Genomic DNA, 14,499 nt, shown 5'->3' with positions numbered 1-14,499 from the left:
AGTAACCATGTTTACCACACCTGTGGTAGGAATTATTAAAGTCTGTGGAAAACAAGCTTATCTAGGGGTGCGATGATTGCACGATAGCTTGTATATAAACCATATTTATTTGCCATATGAGTTATCAGCCATTTACATTTACAACGGTGTTTAAATAACGTGACTTTTATGCTTTCGATTCGACCAGGGACGTCGAAGGCGTCGTCGACGATGCCCAAGCGCGGCAATGGGCTCGACCAAAACAATTTCCTCTCCCTCGCCGCGCTTGACCATCGAAAACCCAGCCTCTTCAGGGTCCCAGTCGCTTAAGTACTGCTTAAGAATATCACAGATCGCGATCCTTGCGTAAACGCACTAAAATTGTAATAACCTTCGCTAGCCGTCGGCTCACGACGATGAAATTTCAACGGTCCGCGTAAATTGGTTCCCCGTTCGACGACCAAGGGAGATATGAGCGTCGCGACGAACAGCGCACTGCGTTGCAAGCGACAATTTCGGAATCGTGTAGGCGAAAACGGTGCTGCGAGACTTCGTGCGAGGATTGTTGAAAAGGAACGTGCGCTTTGCATCGTCAGCGTTTAACTATTTAGCACCCATCAGGCTTGTCCTGTAATCTACTGAGATACCTCGGGCTTTCATGGCTCTCTTCATGCTTGATATTAACCGAGGTGCCCTAGCATTGCTGCTCTTCAGGGCATATCAAGTCACGCACGTTACGTTCCAAGGACGTTTGAAAGTAGCTCTTTTCTTTGAATTTTTCGTTTGCAATGGAGTAGTATTCGGTAGAGAAAATGAATTTTTATATAGTATCAAGTAAATGTTTTCAATACCTATGTCTTGATAAATATTTAAAACTGTCATCGATGTGTCAAATCCTCTGCGTCGGTTAATATCAGCCATGAAAGTACTAAGAATTAGTAGCAACTCGTCGAGCACGTATATACTTGTTTGTGGCTCGATTTGGAATCAAACGATTCGAAGTTTTGTATCTTGGGAGGCGAGCGTGGCCTCCGATTCGCAACACGAGAGGCGTGGTGGGTTTTTCGGTGTCGCGAGGAGTGAGCTGCTCGTCGGGATCGACTGGAGTCAAATGAAACCCGATCTTCCATCGAGAACCGAGCGAAACGGTGTCACGGATAAAAGCGAAGCGTTAATCGAAGAGTTTTGTGTCCGTACGGAGAAGAACCGAGCGAAATACAGGAGAATAAAAGCGCGCGCTAATCGACATGGTCGATAAACCAGCGTTCCCCAACGATTTAAAGAACGCTTCCATCTCTTCGGGATTACGTTGTTTTTAAAATGAAAATCGAGGAGAACCGTAAATGTAAATAGACGAAACATCTTCGATAAAATACCTGGAAGATGCAATAAATATTTTGTACCAAGCAACCATTGGATCTATTTGTGCACGAACAAAAATTACGTCAATGTAAATTACAGAGATACAAAAATAGTGAAGTATTTTTTCAGACCACTAGTTTGGGAAACGCTGCTTCCTATTACCGGTGAGGTGCACCGATGTTGCTCCAAGTCGACTAAACTAAACTGAAAAGTGTTGAGGTGGGGACACGTTATTTACAGACGTTGCAGACTAACAAGGGCGAAGACAATCGGTGCGCGAGAAACTAAATAGATTCGCTTCGTAAACAGTTGCAGTTCGCGTTCACCATGCCCCGTTCACAGAACCCTTATCGACCCTCAGCCTCGCGAAACGCTCGATCGAGGGATCCTCGATCCTTCCCTAACGATCATTCGAACCCAAAGAGCAGGTACCAGAGACGGGCAAATTCTAGATACAAATTTCCAACAACGAGTAAAAGAGCTTTTTTTCAAACTGTTCGAACGAAACTTTGCCGATCTCTGTTCAGTACTAATCTCTGAGGTCCTAATGCCAAGACCTGCCCTCGCTAGGGCCGCTCCTTTCGACTCCACTCTCTCCATTACAAAGTAATTCATCCTTCCTCACACACCTCGAGAATCTTTCTTTCCTCCCTATTCGAACGTCCTGCCTCTAAGAAACAACGTCGATCGCTACTTCCGCCAGCAAGCTCATCATCTACCGGACAGGTCGCAAACTGAACGACCGAAGCGTTTTATAAACTGCTTATTCTGCGTGTGTACGTGTGTTTACTCCTGCGTGTACGTCATCTTTTTATTTTCTTTATTTTCTTTTTTTGGTATTCGTTTTGCGTAATATATCACTCTCTCTCTCTCTCTCTCTCTCGTCTGTTCCTCCGTATAATTTATTGCTTTCGCTATGGTAAATCTAAGGTCCTCTAAAGCGTCATAGGGAGAGATATTAACGTTAATGGCGCGTTTGAACAAGTTTTGCCTCGACGACCGAATTGGGGGATCGGAACCCTTGGACTCTCGGATCATCGCAACAAGCATACTCTATCGATCGATCCTTCGTCGTCGCGATCGATATCGATTCAACGGCGATGACACGGTGCTCGTCGATCCTCGTCGTTTTTTTTTTTTTTGCGCTCTGCTCGGTGGATGTTGTTCCTCCATCGTCCAGGATAGGACTCCTACGAGTAGGAATACGTTCATAGAACTAACGTGATTCCGAGCTTAGAATCTAACTTAAAGAGATGTCGAAAGAAAGGAGGCTGGAACGAGAGGATCAATGAGAAGACAAAGGTATAATGTCCTGGACAATTAGGATAGAAGTGTTCTAAGGATTAAGAAAATTTATTAGATCGTTGCGTATTGGGAGTACCTGAATCGATTCCCTCCGACGCAGGATCGCTCGACAAATGCTGAAAAATTGGTCAATCCTGGCCGCCATTGGTCTCCAACTGCAAGACGCCGCCTTTCCAAGCCGAATCCCAATGATCGAGAACTGGTGTTGCGAATGAAGTCTGACGTAATCGGCGAACGATTGCCCGCGCCTGATCATCACCAGGTGGTGCACTTGTTCGGGGGGTTCATCTTGGTTCCGATCGGGCAACGGAACGCGTCCGCGAATGCCTGGGAGTTCATCATTATACCGTTGACCCTAAACGCGTTTCCGGGAGACGAGATTATTTTTCTCTTTTTGTGAAAATATTCCCACTTCTAGGAGTAGACTGCGTTTGGCTCTAGTTTCTAGTTTCGCGATTAATAAGGAACGAAAGAGTGCTGTGCTTTTTTTTTTTTTATAAAATGGGAACGAAGATGGATGCAATGTTAATAACTGGGAATCACCTTTCAGGCTGAGGCGTGTGATAATCTAGTTCAACGGAGAGAATGTAGGCCTCGGCAGTCATATTAGAACAATAAGTCTGAAACACAATCGTACGTGTTAATATTCTTCTGTTAGCGGGTAAGGAATGTGTGAGAATGTGAAAATGGTTAGAAGGTTTGTAACCAAGTCCGTTTCATGGTTGAAAAGCTGAAATAAATATACGTATATCTATCTAATACTCCTCCGGTTGCAATGAGGTATGCTTGGAGCCTGAATTGAAACGAATCTTACTTGAGTTGATATTTAATAATTTTGAATCTAAACGAATATTCGCTTGTATCAATGGATAATTCACCTGGGCGGCGCTTATGAAGAAAAGCTGGCTCGCACGGAGTCCCTCGAATCCGGGAAGGCTTCGATCCTTCCCGTTCGTCAGAGTGTGCCAGGTTTTATAAGAAATCTGCAAGGCTCCGATGTCCGCGACGTTCTCGTTCCTCGTCACGTTCCAGTCGAACTGAAACCGTATTTCTCTGTTCCACTACGATCATGAAACCATCATCCAATTTATTTAAATGATCGTTGCTCACCTGTACGGCGACATCGTTCCCGTAAAACTGCACTTTCCTCCAGAAGCTCCTGGCGTAGAGCCTAGCGACGCATTCGATCCTCGCTTCCAGCCTCTTCCAGGACTCTGGCGTGATCCAGAGCCACTGATCGACGTTCATGTCGGGATCTAGGGGTAATCGACGTCGATGGAGGTCGAAAGCATGGAGGATCTCGTGACCGATCACCGATCCTAAGGTCGCGTGAGCCGCGAACGCGGGACCACCGTCCCAGGACCACGACCAAGCAGTCATCATCGCCAACGGAATACCTAAAATTAACGAAATCGTTCAGAATTGAATCGTTTAGATCGCGTGGAAATCATTCTTACCGATTGTATTCGTCGAGGACTCGTAGTAGGCGGTCACACTGTAGGGATGGCGGCGTCTGTGGACAGTTTGAAGTCAAAGGATATCTAGAAGTCCTGGTTGAGGGGTTGATAATAAATTGAAAGAGAAATTATTCGTTTTAAAGCAAACCTGCTACAGAGTGCTCACTGTCAATAATATCGGACAAGAAATCTAGCTCTAGCTTAATATATAATTTCCCTTACAAATCCCAATTGAAATCCTATCCCTATATTCTCTATTCTCTCACTTTTCGGTCACGTTCCTCCGTAGGACCTTGTCGTCCACCGTGCGTATCTGTCTGAACCGCTTCAGCACGCTGCGGAAGAAGTCGTCAGGATCGACCTTCACCTGTCGGAAGCGATCATAAGTCGCGACGAGTCCTTGGATCTACCTAATGCGCGCGACTCATGCACAGAAGGACTCACCTCGGCCATTTCGCGGGCCAGCAGTGTCGCGTTGAAGAAACCAGGCCACACGTGAAATCTTCCCCGCAGCGAGTTCAGCTTCAGCAACGCCTGCGTCCTCGTCTCCTCGTCCAGCCAGGACTTTACCAGGATTCGCTCAGCCACTGTTTCTTTTACGCGCTCGAACAGCCCTGCCACCTGCTCCCAAAGGTAAAGGAGCATTTTTGTTTGTTGAATGTTTCGGGTGATTGGAATTCGATCAGAATCGGGCTTAGAGATGAGGAACGAAGATTGCAGAATTGATTGGCTAGTCTCCAGCATTTATAGTTCCAAGGGCGTGGGGAATATAGACACGCAGGCAAAATGAAATTTCAGAATCACTTTGCATGTCATTTCCATATTTCCCTTCCGCCATAAATGTATTGGATCTTCGCTCTACTAATAACTGAGCCGTTCATTGCACGAATCGATTAACTCCACCAGTCACATGAAAATTGTAACATTACTGACGATTAGTTTTCGGTTATTCTTTCTTAGTAATTTTGTACGCTATTAGACGAAAGCTACATCTACATCGGCGGTATTTATACATTCTACAATATTTATTTGAATTTTTGAGTTTCCAAACAAACATTTCATTAGACATAACAATTCATTAGTACATAAATAAATGAACTTTCATTGAATATCTCAACTTTTTGTTTCATGGAGTTAATCGATTTGTGGAATGAACCCCTCGAATGATACCATCCTTCTCTTTGCTAGACTACTCAAATGATTTTAGACCTCTCGCATACCTCGGAATACTCAAAGCCTGCATAATTTCATTTTTGAACGTAACCCTTGAACGTAAATATCGAGGTAGAGGTGCTTGCTCCCGACATTTCTCACGCTACAAAGTTCAAGTGCAACTCGAAATAGAAGAAGCGCGAATCTGCCTCCTAGTTAGGTCGTTTGTCATCGTCTCACCCTGTTTGCCAGCGTCTCCAGCTGCTGTGGGGTGTACTGCTGCACGTAGAGCGCGCCCACGATTTCGCTAAACACGTTCTTCGTCAGTTTGAAGCAAGAGAGATCCCAGTTGTTGCTGGCGGTCACGTTCACTATGTCGTGTAGCGTGTCCACCGCGTACAGTAACAGCAGTCCATTGTGGATAATCCTTCAGAGATCAAAAATACACTTGGCGAGTATTCGCTGATGTCGACAGCAATTCTGATAAACGGAGATGTCGGTAAGTGGCCCTCGATTCGAGGTCGACGAAGAAATATCAACGGCCACCGTGGTTTCGAGAACGAATAACCGTTTTTAGATTAAGATAGCGGAGTTCGAGAACCGTTTCTCTCCGTTAGATATCCGCATAATAGTAAAGGTGATATCTCATCCCGTGGATAATAGCTCGGAGACTCTAATAATGAACAGCTGGCCCCGAAAGCATAACGAATTAACGATATCGATTCCTCGAGTCGCTGCTCGCGCCAGCCAAAAGTGCGAGCTCATTTATAGAAAGGCTGGAATTTATAATCTCTCTTGTCTGCGACCTTCTTTAAATACCAACAGGAGTCATTCTTTGTGAAAAATTAAAAAGCTTCGAAAGCAATTCATTTTTAAGTCGTACGAAGATATTTACGTGGAAATCCAAGTGGTACAAGAGTTTCCGCGGTGTTTTAATAATTTACGGTTATAACGATTTATGGACTTCTGGAATTTGAAGTTTACACTCGCAATAAATTCAACAAATTTTAAATATACTACAATAGGTGGTGTTTGGTACCCTCGGTACGATTCTTTTCCTTTTCTTTACTTTGGGAATATAGCGTCTCAGTTTGCACATGAAGTAAAGTGTAAACGTCTATTAACTCCATGAATTTTCTGTACTCCGCGCGCATGATTCAGATGGGGATTTTAAACGGGGCTACGAGGTACCATTTTCATGGCACGGACAATTTCGTAGACGCAGAAATTCAGTTTCCGGCGGCGCGGTATTAACCAGTAGCGCAGATGGGGCGAAATTTCACGACGAAGGGTAATGGACGAATTAGGCGCCGATTTACGATGCATGCCGGGTAGTGGCATTAAAATTTATGCTCGTGCTACGTTTATTAACCGCAGCCTACCGCGATCCGCGCTGCGTACGAACCTCCCTGCTCGTTAACGTTTGAGAAGATGCTGTTCACGGGGCTGATCAACCCTCTGACTTGTTAAACGCGGTTTAATTCTGTGATTTAAATATTAATCGGAAACCCATCGATACGGTAAACGAGATTTGTTTAACGCTTCACCGTGGGGATTCGATTAAAGAAAAGTGGTTCCAAAACTTGTCCTCATTTTTGGAAGCTGAAGAGAATATTCAAATAAAAGATTTTTAGTATTCTTCTATGAATCTAGGCTAAATTTTACAGAGCAAATGAATATGAATTATACACCCAGGAACGAGGTAGAATTAATTAAAGAAGAGGGTCACATAAAATTTGCAATATTCTATGATTAAAAACAACTTTCTGGTTAAAAACGAGCGTATTACGAGACACGTGTTACTTGTGAAAATATTAACTATTGCCTCTGAATGGCGATGACAGTGAAAGAAAAGTATTTCCAATCTGTGCGCAAGTTAGAATAGACTCCTGAAACCGGAACAAGTCCGAGCGTGAACTGGGATAGTTGAGCACGGATTGGCGCCAGGATGCGTCTCGTTCTCGTTATGCGGAATACCTTCGGCAATAATTATCGCTGTGTCTGTATTCATCCCCTGGTTGCGTCTGCCTGTCTACAGAAGATAATGGCAAACACCGTGCTCCGGGTGCCAAGAGTGGCGTTTCGAATCCCAATGTTTGTTCATCTATCAGTCTATTCTGCCAATATTAAGGCTAACTGGATACGAAGTCGATGATTCCTGGGCATACAGCTGTGAATGCTGTATGACCCGAGGATCTATAAACAGCGTTTGGCTTTCAGTACTTTGGAAACCGTGACAAATATTCCTATTACGATTAAAGCTCCAGTTTTCAAAATGGACAATAATAGAAAGGACAGACTCGTGCTATAATTGAACTTTGACCCGTGTGTGAAAAACCTTAACAATGAGCGACTTTCGCCTGGATCCAGCTACTGTAAGATATAGAAACCTTTTGTTGAGGATGAAAATGCATGCGATGCGATGCAGGAACCTGTGCCGTAACTCTAATTCATTCCCAGGAACATGAATACCCTTCTTTCTTTCTTTGCTATTCCTTTCACGAAACCCCGAATTGAAGAAAGGGATATTAAACAGAGTTTACAATCGCATTTGCCAAAAGTGGAAATGAAAATGGAGAGTTCTATCGTTGATTAGATTGGACAGTTTTAATACAATTTCCCTGCCGACGCAGTCCAGAATCGACAGTATCCGCCAGATCCTGCGCAACCTCTCAAAGAAATTACCCCTCGAATTTTACAGAAAAGGATGCATTCCAGGCGTTCGTCGACCGAACAACGTGTTTCAAGGTACCCGAGCCTGCTCACCGTGCAAACGCCATACCAGGAGAGTTCTTTCATAAGCCACAACTTCTCCACTCGTTCCCCTTGAAGTCTGAATAGCTGCAATTGGAGTGGCCCGATCGAGGAATCAATTTACGCGTCGAACGGTCCGCTCGCTAATTAAATTCAACACCGAACATTTTCTTTCGCCGTTCGGTAATGGATTGGCCCGATGTTTCCGCAGTTTTCGAAACCGTTCCTGGTGCCTCGAGAAAAGTTAAATCGTTGTTCGATAAACACTTCGCTCCCTCTTTCGTGTAATTAAAACCTGGTGGGAACCTTTCGCTATTTGTTTTAGTGGGCAGTGAAAAGGCGAGCTGTTCGTAGCACACGTAAACGTAAATTTAACAAGTATCGGACATACTGTGAGTAATTTGGCAAGAATTCGGAGCGCATTGAGTTTTTCGAAGAGCTCAGAGTGAAGGTACCACAGCCCCTCGACATTAAATACGAGTCTGGAAAGACTTTGTTTAACCCTTTCGGACCTGAATTATTTTTTCCTCTCCTTTTTCCTTTCCTTTTTAAATTTTGTGCTCTCAATCGTGGACACCAGGGCTGAAAGGGTTAATAACCATTCGGCGATTATCGCCCCGCTAGTGTATACAAGAACAAACTGCTTATCTATGTAGTTTTGGAAGAGAAAGACAGCCGATTATTGCTACTCTCGCGAAAAGAGGCAAAGTTATTCGAGAGCTTTACAATGGCAGCCAACAGGGGAGTTTTACCGCGTTGGAAAAACGGGGATCGTTTACTTATCTGAACAGTCTACGAAAGAAGACACCAATTATTTACATTGCGGTTCCCGTAGGAGGGCACACAGGATGCCAACTCGTTTAAGCGAAACTTTCGCGGCGACGACGCGACCAAAAGAAGTTTTTACGGGACACGAAAGCCGAGAGCACCGGGGATATTCGAATCGTCTTGCGAGAAAGGTAGAGAAAGAACGGGTTTAACTATTGCTGGCACTGCGAGCGAACTGATAGGATAATTCGAAAAAGATACTCAAAATTGCATAACGACTCGAACATTCACAAATTGTAGGTACCATTTCGTTCCACATCCTTTCCACCTTTTAAGCGATGTACACATGTTATTTGTTTTTCAATTTATTCATACATCGTAAATGCATAAAATGCAAAAATGCATTTGTTTTCAGTATGTTCATACATCAAAAATGCATTTGTTCTCAATTTGTTCATACATGCATTTGTTTTCAATTTGTTCATACATCATAAATGCATAAAATCCACAGACTACTAATTACTTCACGTATTTGAAAGGTTTCGACGCCAAATCCGCACAGGAACATTCTTCGAAACAACCCCTCTTCCCACACTTTTCCAGGAACTGCCGACAACAGTAACGCAACCGTAGCAAGTTTTTGCGAGAGGGGTGGTTTCAGCTCACCACTAACGGGGAAACAAAGCGTCATGCTCGAAGAAACTTCTGCGGCGTCGATTACGGAAACATACTGATTACGTTAAGCGAAGTTCCCGCTATGCTCGGTTGGATTCCGCGGTGCACTAGACAGATTGCGTGTTCCGTGCATGAAGCGTCGCCGCACACCGACGGACTTTACCGCTCGACGATACCGCGACGCGGGCGGACGGATTTGCATAATCCACACTTAGGGGCGCGTACAAACACCGTCCTGTCCCGGAACGACAACGTTATGCCGCGTTCCGTTGAGCGATTGGCTTCGAAAAGCTGGTATCATCGATGCATCGCGTGTTGTTGGGAAATTGTGCGGCCAACCATGATATCAGGAATCATGTTTCATTGGGAAAGATCTGCCTAACGATGAGGTTGCCTTCAAAACATCCGACCAGGAACATTTTCATCTGATACATGAATTTATTCAATTCTTGTTTATTTTATGAAGTTGAATTCGTTTCTTTGTCTGTGAGCTATTGTCTGGCCAGAGATGAACTAATTCCCCTTCTCTCGCAGTGGAATGAGACTACGTCTGGTCAGACGATGATCTACTTATCTGCAGCAGAGCTTCTAATGTCTTTAGTGACGTTAAGAATTTGAATATCTGTATTAAAATTGACTATATTTTACTTTTGTTTCGTTGAATATACTCTTCCACAATTTTTACAAAATTGAGACTAACAATTGCAAAAGACCTGGTGAATGAATGCAGGCATATGGGACGGAGTTAGAAAATTTGTTGTATAGGGAGATTCACGGGAAACTTTACGACGAATATATAGTTTGAAATGGACATTCTCCGTGGAGTGAAACTACGGTTCGTCGCCCCCGTGTTCCATCGCGTCATGTAAATGGGCGACAGTGTGTCGCGCATCCGTTGGCAAACACTTTGTCCAAACGTTTTCCGCTCCATTCCCGTTCCCTCGAGCGGGTTTAGATTTTAATTCAACAAACGGGAAATTACGATAACAGAACGGCTCGTTAATTGAGTGAGCCGCGCCCGACTTAATTGTATTTCCATCGCGACAGAACAACACCCCGGTGCGCGCCGATGGTTGTTCCACGGTTTGCGTCGATTATTGTGCAAACAAATATTCCACCAATTTAGGTTGTTTCCTAATTATCGAGCAATTCGATATATTAATTCTGCCGTGCAATTTTCGCGTGGAATGATCGCGTTTCCGCGATCACCGAGCCGCGACGGACAATCAAAATGATCGTTGCAAATTCCCTGAGAAAATCTTACGGTCATATTTAGTTGAAAAATGGACGAATGCGTTCCTTTCGAATTTTATGAGTAGAAAGAATATTTTAGAAGAATCTTCTAAATGAAACAACTATCGAAATCAAAAATGAGAATACTGAACCATCTATTACGGGTACCCTAGGAAGAATTTTATCTCTCACGAATAATAAAAAGAAGAAGTCAGGGATAGCTATACATCTCTGCCATGCTCTAACATGTCTGTGGCCAGCCATATACAAAGGATGGCGTTCGATAATAATATTTCTGACGCTTGCTAACGAAGACGAATGCGGTCCGAAGCGTGATTAAATTCTTCCGGCCAAGCGGCTTCGTTTGGATTCATTAATATCCATCCATTAGCCGATCCGTGCCAGCCGTCCAATATTTATTCCCACGAGCGACGATCCAGCTTCCTGAACGAGCGCGATATCGGAGCCCGCTTTAACGAAGACGCAAACCGAATTAACGGCCGTCTCGGTTCACCAATCGCTTTGCCGAAGTATTTTCTTCCCCAGTGGCGAGAGGAATAAAACTCAAATGGAAGACACTGTCGGTACAGGGTGTTCGCCAAGTGGCGATTCAAGCAACAGCATTTCATTCTAGCCTCGATTTTAAGGTATTAAAATTTAAACTTTTTATATCGCATAATTTTTATATTAAAAATAGCGCAATATCTTGTTTTTAAATTATCCCGCCTCATAGCGGTGTGCTTCAAAAATATCCAGAATCACTTTTCTCTTCGTCAAAGTCCCGGATGAAAAAAACTTTATTCTAATTCTAAAAATGTATCCTTTTTTTTAAAGTACATAAATCTCCGGTTGACGATGGAATGAAAGGAAATGTCGAGGGAATAAATATTTAGATTCTCGACGAAAAGCGGCCGTTACCTTCAGTATTCAACAATGGAATCTGCATTTCTGCAGTAACTCTTGTTCGTCGCGTGAAAAGGTAACCAATTTGAATATTCGCGATCCATAATGTCTGCTTCGTCGACGAAGGGCGGGAGGGGGGAGGGGGGAGGGGGGGGCACTTAAAATTTCCCAACCGTTATGAATCGACGCGTCTAGCTTGGCACAAACAATAGAACATCGTTGTTATTTAATCTTGCGCTCCGTTTATGAAAATCTAATGGACCCGAATATTGGTTTTTTAAATAACCTTCGGATGGCGAACGAGCGGAAAGAAAAACTCTGGAAACCCATTTCGGCTGAATATTCAAGTCCAGAATGAAAATTCACACTTTTCTCATAAAGCAAGTAATTACTTGGTGAACGCACATTATGATCTACGAAAATCTTATGAATATTTGACGTGCCTCCCTTTTCCCCTTAATGAAATTTATATGCAGTTGGAAGTTTCGCATGTTATTAGTCTTGGATATGCATTTTTAATATTTTCATCTCGATGCCAATATACGAGCTCCGTTTTACATTTATATCGAACGATTTATTCGACAAATACCTCCTGACAGACTTTCGAATCTTCGTTATTAATCACTCGATAACATCACTACTGCTCTTTCACGAAACTTCAACGGTTAAAAAATTGATACAACAGAGGGGGTTGCAATTTCTCCCTTCGCGTGTGCCAATTCCATGGCGACGGAGCGACAGTAAAAATCGCTGATATAACGACAGCGTGCGTCGTTATTTTTAATATCTGGCCGGTCGTTCGGCTAATAAACGAGTCGCCGGCTACGATAATAATGGTCGCGACGCGGCGAGCAACATTTTACCCCCGAAACGGCGTCGTGAGAGCCGTTCTTCTCGCTCGATGGTGGCGTGCACAATTTGCCCTTGCTTTAATTAACGCAATCGATCCGTGAGTATTTCTGTTGCGTAGTGGCGGACTTCTAACGAGCAGATTTATTTCAACGTCGAGGAAACGCGATAACGCGTCCCCCCGTCTTGCGCGCAACGAAATTAAAACCTTCCAGGCAAAGGGAATTGAAAGCCACGAAATTAAATCACGGTATTCCCGCGAGTAGCGTAGCCCAGGACTCCGACTTTAAAAAATTCACCGCCGAGCATCGGCGGAGGACAGGATTGAAATTTTTTAAGCGTGTTAAACGTGAACGAGGAACGCCCATGAGCGTTGAACAGCGCAAAATGAACTATAGGAGCTGGTTCGTAAGAGTTTTCCGGAGGAAGAAGAAGTATTGATAAGTATTTGATAAGAATTGTTGTTTTAAGGGTTCGGAAGTAGAAATTATGAAATCTGCGAGAGCATCACTATCTGTGCCTGTTGAGTAACAACGATTTGGCTAAAAATTTAATGAGATTTCAAGATGAGAATACAAAGCAGATAATAGGATTGCATTCCAATAATAGGATTACTCGATTGCACAGATAACACCGTGTATAATTCCTTTCGCCATGTCCAATTTTCAGGATGTTATTAACTTATGCACCCATTTGGCCTTCGACCACTTCATCATTAAATAAATAAACAAATTAACCAGATTATTCCCAGGTAGCGACGCGTTAAGCCAGAAATCATGTATTCGCGATCATTCGATTAACCTGGCCGAACTAGACAAAGCCGGAGGCCTTAATATTCTCCAGATCGAGCTTAATGTCGCGGAAGGACGATGAAGAATCGAAATTCGCGCACGGTGGAGCCCCGTTTCCTGCTTCTCGATCTCGGTGAATTATTTTCTGGCGTACGAACTTAAATTCATTCTTATCGAAAACCGCGACGACGGGGGACCTTGAGCATTTGCGTCAGCTGTTTCGTTCCGTAGATAAGAGGAGCAAAATTGAAACGGACCGGAAAAGACGTCGTCCAGGAATTGATCTCGAAAGAACGTTCTGGGATATTTATCAACACCGTCCAGGTCCAAAATGCAGGGTTATTTTGAGTGAGAAAATTAGTTGAGCCGTTCATTGCGCCAATCGACTAACTCCATGAAACAAAAAGTTGAGAAATGCCATGAAATGATTATGACTATACCAAGCGCTTTGACACTTAAATCTAACATTTTTCAAAAAGTGGAGTTAATCGATTTGTGCAGTGAACGGCTCGACTGAAAGTGTAAGATAAGATTCTTCGTTGGTTCGTTTCAAATGAAATTTTTTTAGAGATTCATAGCTACGATCTGGGTTAAGTCTAGGTTAGAATATTATCCTGCATCGTTGATACATTTTCTCGCAATGAGCAATCAGTGTCGAAAGTATCGGATAGAGTATCGCGATCTACGAAGCAAGGAGATCATGTTTACCTTCTGGAGAATCGATTCAGCAGTTTGCCAAGGCTGCGGAAGTAACGAGGAGCGGTGACGTAAACGTAGATCAGCTGATCTTCGAAGGCCTGGGCGGATCGACCCCGGTTGTGACTATGATTGTAGAGATCGGCAGTGGTAGCGCCCAAAGTGGCATTCAGCAGCGTCCCCCACCTTATCTAACCCAGGAACGAAGCAAATCATTTTCTCCTCGTGTCGTTTCGCCGATACTAATCGCCCTTCGCGTTAACGTCATTACTCACATAACCGAAGCTCTCCTGGAGATAGGACATGTTGAACGGGACGTACACCCTCTGGTCGACGTCTACCCAGTTGTAGAGATCTTTGTGCTTCGGATAGATCTGCGAGAAGGAAAAGTTATTAAATAGGGGCTTGAAAGGAGGCTTCGATATGGTCGTTGGGGCGACAAGAAGAAACAGGGAGGGTGAGTTCTGCGGTGATAGGCACTATTTCAATAAAATGGCTTGTGTTATGTACGTAAAATATTTCGTTTCGATTCATTATGTTCGTAAAATATAAATAAAAATTATTCGAGTTTATTT

General features: G+C 43.6%; 1 protein-coding gene across 2 annotated transcripts in view; it reads right to left on the bottom strand.

Moving 5' to 3' along the window:
- Positions 1-89: 89 nt before the first annotated feature.
- LOC128894099 (neprilysin-1-like) overlaps positions 90-14,499 on the bottom strand; it is an 82,078-nt gene continuing 67,668 nt past the window's right edge. For both annotated transcript variants that reach the window (XM_054155565.1, XM_054155564.1), the window contains 11 exons: positions 14,200-14,298; positions 13,937-14,115; positions 5,496-5,682; positions 4,548-4,724; positions 4,370-4,470; positions 4,104-4,159; positions 3,757-4,043; positions 3,525-3,683; positions 3,190-3,266; positions 2,723-3,001; positions 90-2,531 (listed from right to left, as the gene is read on the bottom strand). In XM_054155565.1, the coding sequence (XP_054011540.1) occupies positions 2,902-3,001; positions 3,190-3,266; positions 3,525-3,683; positions 3,757-4,043; positions 4,104-4,159; positions 4,370-4,470; positions 4,548-4,724; positions 5,496-5,682; positions 13,937-14,115; positions 14,200-14,298 (1,422 nt within the window). In that variant the 3' untranslated portion in view covers positions 90-2,531; positions 2,723-2,901. The remainder of the gene's footprint in view (positions 2,532-2,722; positions 3,002-3,189; positions 3,267-3,524; positions 3,684-3,756; positions 4,044-4,103; positions 4,160-4,369; positions 4,471-4,547; positions 4,725-5,495; positions 5,683-13,936; positions 14,116-14,199; positions 14,299-14,499) is intronic.

The sequence above is a fragment of the Hylaeus anthracinus genome, unplaced genomic scaffold (assembly GCF_026225885.1).
Source record: "Hylaeus anthracinus isolate JK02 unplaced genomic scaffold, UHH_iyHylAnth1.0_haploid 3, whole genome shotgun sequence".
Taxonomy (NCBI): domain Eukaryota; kingdom Metazoa; phylum Arthropoda; class Insecta; order Hymenoptera; family Colletidae; genus Hylaeus; species Hylaeus anthracinus.
Note: the sequence above shows the minus strand (reverse complement) of the source record. Positions and strands in the feature narration are given on the sequence as shown.